Source organism: Protopterus annectens, chromosome 13.part0, assembly GCF_019279795.1.
Source record: "Protopterus annectens isolate FY-2018-M chromosome 13.part0, PAN1.0, whole genome shotgun sequence".
NCBI classification, from domain to species: Eukaryota; Metazoa; Chordata; order Ceratodontiformes; family Protopteridae; genus Protopterus; species Protopterus annectens.
This window is the reverse complement of record NC_056747.1, coordinates 356,770,139-356,779,108: the sequence shown is the minus strand read 5'-3', so window position 1 is coordinate 356,779,108 and position 8,970 is coordinate 356,770,139. Positions and strand designations below refer to the sequence as shown.

General features: G+C 40.0%; 1 protein-coding gene across 1 annotated transcript in view; it reads right to left on the bottom strand.

The window, feature by feature from the left end:
- Window positions 1-8,464, bottom strand: part of TCF3 (transcription factor 3) — a 2,378,933-nt gene extending 2,370,469 nt beyond the window's left edge. Inside the window, exons 1-2 of the mRNA XM_044054828.1 lie at window positions 7,826-8,464; window positions 5,855-5,955 (exon numbers count right to left, since the gene is read on the bottom strand). Coding sequence (XP_043910763.1) covers window positions 5,855-5,929 — 75 coding nt within the window. The 5' untranslated portion in view covers window positions 5,930-5,955; window positions 7,826-8,464. The remainder of the gene's footprint in view (window positions 1-5,854; window positions 5,956-7,825) is intronic.
- Between the last annotated feature and the right edge of the window lie 506 nt (window positions 8,465-8,970).

The window sequence follows — 8,970 nt, the reverse complement described above, 5'->3', positions numbered from 1 at the left end:
GTGTTCCGAATTAAAGACCTTTTTTTTGGCCTTCACTTGCCATGGGAGACCTTCTTTTTTTTTTTGTCCCTACCTGGGGGGCTGGAAATCTGGCAACCCTGATCAGAACACAAATTTAAAAACAAATGCACTGTTTCACTTCTACATTAAAACATTAAAAAAAAAGAAGACATCAAAATGTCTTGTGTGTTGAAGAAAATATATTAAATGCAAAAATCAATCCATGAGAAGGAAAGGAAAAAAAAAATAAATAAATTCCACAACTCACAAAGCATACAGACATGAAGTCTGAATGGAAACAAAAAAGTAAATGTCAGGAAAAAAATTTAACAGTTTTTAAGTAGGAGTAATAAGCAACAAGGGAAATGTGCTGGTTGCAAAGTAATTCAACAATGATCAGTTTAAAGGGCTTTTAAAAGTAACCCCAGGAATTATGTTAACAATAGGTTATCTGAAAATTAAGTGCTTGGTAGTGTTCTGTACAGACTCAAGACACCCCGAGTGACATTTTTCCTGTAGAAGAAATATACAAGGAAACAGCTCCAGTACTTAGCAATAATCATCATCCCTCCTGGCATGTCTAAAGGTCAGTTCTCTGTGCTCTTATTAACCTGGTGAACTTGGGCATTCTGAGGCAGTGTTGCAACTGCCTCATGTACACAGACAACCCTCTCCTCTTACCTCCCAACACTCAAGACCTGTGAGAGATGCACTTGTATATATCCAAATTGGAAGCCATGCAGTCTCAAGCAAAGACCGGAATAGCTGGTCAAGAGGAGAAGGTCAACACCTGAACCACACCACATGCAACACATAACCCTACAGAAAACCCACCATCACATCTCTCACACAAAAACACAAACCACACACCCACATTCACAGAAGCTCTCAATAGAAATCTACCCAAACAGCAGAGACCTCCAAGGCAGAAACTCACTCGACCACAAGACAGCACAAATCACAAGACACATAGCTCACCTACACAGTGTGCCCCTCATCCTAAGCCCCTACGGCAAAACAGCTTGCCCAATACACTAATCATAGGTGACTTGATAGTGAGGCACACTGATGTCCCACTCACTAGGTTGAATAATGAGAAGGTAACAGTCAGCTGTCTATCAGGTGCCAGAATCAGACAACACACGCCCTCAGGCCATTCCACAAGTACAAGTATGACCGTCACTGCCATGTGGGTGTGAATGACCTGACACACGCCTCCCTGAACTACATGAAGAGTGACATGGAGGAGCTTTCAGATTATGTGGCCCAGGCAGGTATGACCATAGCCCTGAGCAGCATCCTACCGTCACCCAGAATGATACCGCAGTACAAGCAGAAAATGATTGACTTCAACAACTGGCTAAGTTTCTGGTGTTATTCTAAGGTGATCCAGTCAGGATTAAAGGGCTCAAACAGATGCCATATGCTGCCCGATTAAAGAAACTCCAGCTCTACTCAGTGGCATACCGCCTGTTCAGAGGCGATCTGTGCCGGACGTATAAAGCCATGTCCAACCCGGAATTAATGGACATGCTGCACCTCAGAAAATCCAAATCCCATCGAGCTACGCGCTCGAGACACTTGAACCTCAGCACTAAAATAAATAGGACATGCTGGAGGGACAGATTCATAACCCAGATGCTCCCTTCACTCTGGAATAAAATCCCAGTCCAGGTTAGGCAGAGTCCCTCACTGACTCTACTCAAGAGGAATCTTGATGAGTGGATGGGAAATTGTAGGTTTACCCCGGGTATCACTTCTGTGTCACTGTTAGACAGAGGCACAGTATACCAACCTCGAAAAAGGGCATAGCAAAATAAATTTAAAATGGGTGGCGAAAGCCAAACACATTCTGGCTAGGCTTATAAATGCCCTAGGGCAGATAGCCTAGTATGAACCTATGAACTAAAAACAACCACAAAGCCTTCTATAGTTACTGTACATCACAAATCTCCATAGCAATACCCAGGTTTGCTCTGAGTTACTGCACAACTGTACCTCCTACACTGAGCCAACAGATAATGCCAACATACTGGCTGACAGATTCAGTGCCAACTTTATCCCTCTCTCCCTCCCTAAAGGACCAATCACAAAACCGGAGGGATGCCAGGCACCCAGCATTACTGCAGCACAGGTTAAAGCCGCATTGTTCAAGGCCAAAAATACAGCTTCCATGGGACCCAACAATATCCCTGGATGTGCTCTATATGAACTACAAAGTGAACTGGCACCACATCTGTGTGCCCTGTTCAATCACAGCCTCACCTCAGGTTTTGTCCCTACCAAATGGCGCACTGATACAGTCATCCCTCTCCATAAAAGGGGGAGTGACTACAGACCCTGGGAAGTATCCCCCCATTAGCCTGACAAGTCTGATATGCAAGGCTATGGAGCACATCATCATGGGCCTAATCAACAAGGATATAGGGAATCTCCAAACCCTAGATCCCACGCCTGCTTAACTTCTTTGAGTCAAGTCACCAGAGCTGTGGATGAGGGCAAGGCAGTCCATACAACCTACCTCAATCTGACAAAGGCCTTTGACACCATTCCCCACTCAGGAGTTATTGATAAACTCACCAAACTAGCCATCAACCCTTGTATTAGTATGTGGGCTGCAAATTGGTTCACAGACAGAACCCAGTGTGAAAGTAGCGGACTCAAAGTCAGACTGCCGACCAGTCACGAGTGGAGTCCTACAGGGATCGGTCCTGGGTCCTCTCCTGTTTGGCATCGACTTCACAGAAGTCCAGGTCAACATGGAGGGTCTCTGACTGACCAAGTTCACAGACAACTGCAAGCCGGGAGCCATTACTAACTCCCCAAGTGATGTAGACACCCTACAGAAAGGCCTCACCTAGACCAATGACTGGTGTTGAAACCATAGCCTTAAGCTTAATGCCAAAAAATGCGCCGTGATCCCCTTTGGGAAAAACTCCATTCGCACTAATTACCACATCGATGGGAGCCTACTGAACACTAAAGACAGTATAAAAGATCTGGGGACACAGGTTGTGGCACACATCATTGCATCCAGGAAGAAATGTCATCTCTCTCTACTCTTCCCCTCTTTAGGTCAATTGAGTATAATGCCAGATTTGGCATGTACCTCACTAGACACATGCAACAGTTGGAAAGGCCACAAAAAAGTACCCCATGAAGAGGATCCTAGGTCTTAAACACATGCCCTACACGGACAGACTCAAACTCCAACTATTCTCTGTCTCATATCATCTACTAAGAGGCAATCTCTGCTCGACTTACAAAGCCATGTCCGACACAGCTCTGTTAAAAATGATACATCTAAAGAAATTCAAATCCTTCCACACCACACACTCCAGAGACCTCAACTTCATTACCACAATCAACAGAACATGCTGGAAGGACAGGTTCATTACCACAATCAACAGAACATGCTGGAGGGACAGGTTCATAACCCACAGACTGCCCATGCTCTGGAATAGACTTCTCTTACATGTCAAGCAGAGCACCTCACTGGCCCTCTAAGAGAAATCTTGATGAATGGATGGGAATTAGAAAGTTCACCCCAGGGAATCACTCCCAGTGGCTCTACTTGATAGAGGCACTGGGAACTAACATCAGGCAGCACGATGCCAGGGCACTTCTATGGGCTACGCTTGTAAAGGCTTCAGGGCCATTAGCTAGTACACACCTATGAATTAGAGAAAGAAACAGGAATTGAACTTTTTTTGTATGTCTTAAAAACATCTGTTAACCAGGTAAGCTCACTGAACACAAAATGTCGATTTCCAGGGATGACCCAAGATCACAGTCACACAGTATATGCATAGATTACTAATGCTGGGAAAAACTCTTTCCCTAAGGAATCTAGGTTTCCTGACTTAATTTTTAAATAATTTCTTGTTTTAACAATCATGACTAAGAACTTCAAATGAAAAGATCACATTGTTTTCATAAAACAGACACCAGACCAACTACTGTGCATCAGAATGTATTTTCCAGTCACAGGAAACTGCTATATAAATTCCAAATAGATGAAGTTTTTTAAAACCAATTCCAAGACACATTTTGTTTGAAGGATCAGTCAAGCACCCTGTAAAGTTGCCCTATTCCTATTCTCTGCTGAAAGCGAAGCTCCCCTATTTTTGCCCTTCCTTTAACAATCAGCAAGACCAGAATTCCAACCTGTAACAGAATACTGACAATATAAACAACTAAGTAGGCCACTTATGTATACAAACAAAATATGTGGAAGTTCAAAGTGAAACATTCAAAAGTTGCTATATCTTGGTTTTAGATTTCACATACTACTCTCAGGGTTAAAATTACTTCTACAAAGAACTCTGGAAATCGTGTTGACATTTGCATTACCTGAAAATCCATAACTTAATGACATTGTATTACATGGCCTATACAGTTCATGAGCAGTTTAAGAATATAATATTAACTAAGTAAGTAAGTGAAGTTATCTTTCTTGCGACTGTCAGCCACAACCTGGGAAATAAACCAAAAACCGTTACAAATCAGGTTGTAAAATTCAGAAATTTTGAAAGGAGCCTAGTTCACCACAAAAAAAATATTCAGAGGAAAGATTACTAGCATGCCAGTTATTCTCCTCTATAAATCTAACCAATCTATAAATCTAACCAATCTATTCTCTTTTGTTTAACAAAATTAAATGAAGCAAATGTTTCCCAGATCACAATGAAACAGGCATGTATAATTACAAACCTCAGCTGTGTATAGAAAGTTCATACCCAGGTTTATACACTTATAAGCATCACTAACACTGTGTTTTCTCACACACCAGTGCAGAGAAGTAAAGCCACAAGCAGCTGCTAATCGACTTCATCAGGCAGACATGGAGAGTCAATTCTTCCTCTACTTGCCTACAGCGAGAAGCTAAGGAAAATCACTTAAGACTTCACAGGCATGTGCACACACACACACAAGTTCCATTTAAAATTCCAGTTGATTGACCTTTTTTTTTTAAAGCAGATTTAAAACTTTCTATCGTCCCCTATTCCCATATCTATTCATATAATTAACATAGGATCCTAGGGCAGGATTTTCGAAAAGTCAGTAAACGGATATTTTAAAAACATAAACATTACATACTCACATTAACTGAGCATACATATGCACATACATTTTAACTTTCATAAATACATTAAAAAAATGTTTTCTGTTTGTTAATGAAATTTTCATACAAGGCAACAAATCTGAAAAGACAGCATGCTAACAGCCAGAGACACTTCACCTGGTCATTAAGCAGAATACAAATTAGTACAGCTATACCATGTCAAGCATCTCAACCTCCATTCTCAAAAAACTGGTTACTATTACCCATGCCATTCCAAAAATCTCAGGTATCTTTATAAGAACCAATAACTACTAAAGTGCATGTGGGAAGCCTTTCACGCTAGAGGATGTTTACATCACAATGCTCCTACAATAAACACACAACAGGAAGCAGCAAAAGCTCAAAACAAGGAAATGGCAACATAAAAGTTGCAGTTTTATTTATCGACATGCCATAACAAAATATTTCAAATTTCTGACCCCACTTAAAACATAGCAGCCAGTAGTGTACTAAAAGACACAAAATCACCAATTTTTCAAAAATAAACATTAGACATAATATGCAACAGGAATTGACATTATTTGACTTTTTAAATAAGCACTGGGAAATTTAATTCCAGCACTAGTGAACCACATACCCAGTATAAAAAAAAAAAAAAAAAAAAAAAAAAAAAAGACACCCCACACACAATACCCATTAAACAACTGCAAGGGAAAGGGAATAAAAGGGATTTAAAAAATGCTAAAACAAAATTCCTCAAGAGTGCAAATTGTCAAAAGCAGTGCTTACCGCACTGAAGTCCAGCAGGTCACTCAATTCTTTGTCTGTTCCAACTGCAGCCATTCTCTGCTGCTGTGAATTCATAATAGAATTTTTTTACAGTACAATACCTGCAGTAAAAAAAGGGGAAAAGGCCAAGTCAAAAAGCTAGTTGATTAATATTACAAGCACATTTGCATGAATATACATCTTAAAGGAAAAGTAAAGTAAACATGAACATCACAATAAAACTGCCAGTCACCAAAGACAGTAATCTGCTACTAACTTATCCACATAACTCCAAAAGACATATTCTACCCAAATATGCAAACATAAAAGACACCAAAACAATCTAAAAAAAATAACTACTCGTAATTATAAGGAGAGAACAACCCGACTATATGTAAAAACAGTACAACATACTTATGAAACTATTACAACCGCTTACAAAAAAGTGGATCCAAAAAAAAAAGAAAAAAATCACACAAAGCAGTAAGAAACTTAGTTCGTTCAAGAGATGACATTTCCTCCCACCCAAGTACCTGCCGTGACAAAGCTGCTTTAACACCTGATGGGCACACTAAACAAAATTGACACAGCCTGTCAACCAACATACACATTATTAACAAAAGTCAGTCAATAAAAGCTATTGTCACACACTTATAAATTCTAACAGTGTAGCTAAATACAAAGCCCACTGAAAAGTCCTGAGGCTTCCAGATTTAAAATTAATGAATTACAAGTAAGCTGTAGAATGCACAATAAAGGGCTGGACTATCACTACTAAATTTTTTTACAGTCAAAACGAACTGCTGAACTGATTAGGTTTCCAGATGCAACGAGCCTCGTTTGCAGCAGATTCCCTCCCCCGGAAATGTTTTAAAGGTTGACGGTTCGGAAACAAACAAAAAAGGGGGAAAAGGAAACGTCTACAAACGTGATACTTTTAACACTATAAGTATATCTGACTTAACAGACATAACAGAAAATACTACCCCTGGGGCCAACATATTATGTCAAGGGCCTAAAAAGAAAGCCCACAAAACTTGTTTTTTTTTCTTAGCCGACTACCACAATAAGCCACTATATTTTTTTCGGATAGCGCACAGCTCGTCTAATTTACCAACTCCAATACAGTAAAGCATGCTCAACACCCACAAGCTCTACAAACATCACACACTCTTCACACGGTAGCAAACATTTTATTTGACATGCCTACGAGAAAAATAACCGGGGTAAAAAAAAAAAATACAGCGTACAAACTACTAAAATAAAAGCGATCCACTACCATCTCAAAACTCCATTCAAACCTTTGACAACAAAGCAAATGACAAGTATCTGCACAGTAATTTACTACCACTACAAACTAAAAACACACAAAGGGGTAAATACCACTTGCCATCATTTAATAAAAGTAAAACTACGATTAGAACACACTGCAAACTAATTTCCCTAACAAATCAAGACAGAGTACAGAATCGGGAAGAATTTGCAGGATCATTCAAAACTTGGGAGAACCCATTCCCGATGAGAACTGCTCCAACCATGTTTTAGGTTGCTACATACACAACTTTCCCCTCCCCAACCGAACGCTGGTGAAACCTTTAACTATTTTCCTCGCACTTTTCTTATCAACATGTTTTATATGCACTGCAAGAATATCCCGCAATAGTGTTTTCTATTAAATCCATAACCGGGTGATGCCATAATGATGAAAAAGCTTCCCCACAACTTTACGAGTTATCGTTCCAAACTTTGTAAAAACTAGCATATCGGACACTACTGTCATTTTCCAAACACTTTCCTCCGATCATGTTCAGATGACCCACACCCAACAATCCACAAAACATTAAGTGATGCACAGACGACATACACACAAAAGTGGCAGCAAGTCAAGGCATAATCATCTTTTCACTAAGATCGGACAAACCCAGAGTCTGCGATCTGCACCATCACATAAATGAATCCATCAGCTTTCAAATTAGAGCTTTTGCTTTATACCTTAAAACTAATCCAACATCCAAATGGCCCGTAAAGTAAAGTGTACAACGCATGTATAACTCACTGGCCAGGACAACAAGGTTGGTATGGCTGTATACAGTTCAAAGCTGGGACGCTGAGTTTAACTAGGTCTCGTTGTAGGCAGCGCCGGCAACAGCTTGGGTATTCTCCCTTCTACGGTAGCAACAGACAAGGCAAATTAGTTCAAGTCTATCTTCAGTAAAACGATACCCTTATTCATACACTTATCACACGAAAGTGCGCAACAACTTAAATGTATAGCCATACAAAGAGAAGCACATAGCAGTAGAAATAATCCTATACGATGATAGGCCCCACGTTCGTTACAAATGTAACCCACTTCATCTTCTGTGAGACATACTAACCACCGTCCACATTGTCAGCATCTACAAAGCATATCCTTCCGCTCCACAGCAAAAGAAAAATAAGGAATCGCAAACCGCCATTCCATCTGCTGCACTAAGTTGTGATATCGTCTACCCACTACTGCTTCCTAAAATGAAGAACACGTCGTTATTCAAACAGATTACTGGTGTTCTAATTTATTTTCAAAGCGCTGTGGCTTCTTTTACACGGTTCACAAACAGCTTGGGGCTACTGAGGGAACTATGTTATTGTCCAAGCGGAAGGATACATAGCAGTGGGAAGAAAAGCGATAAAACTAGGAGTACCACGAGATGGAAAGATAAGGTACTAAGACTGTTGTCCAATTGGAAGTGTTGTTTTATTGAACTGATGGTGCTCGTAGCCACTAGCTGAAGGACCCCGCCTAGTTTGAAGTTAACGTCTTCAGTAAAAAGGGAGCGAGTAAAGGGATTGTGTGATAATAGTGTGGGTGGTTTTTTTCTTCCATTTCTGCACACTGCTTAGGAGTGTTTTGCAAGCACACATTGTACTGTTAGTTTTTACGATTTTTGATATTTTTTGTTTGGTGGTTATTTATTTAAGCATACCAGAATACTTAGAAATGAAAACAAGGTATGCTTACTGTATATGCTTTAATTTCTCTTCTAGGTGTAATGTGGCGCAAGATTTACTTTTAAGGGTCTCTACATCGTCGTTGTGGCTTGCTAACATAACTCCAACACGCTTAGGTTATTGCTTTTATTATTATTACTTTTTAT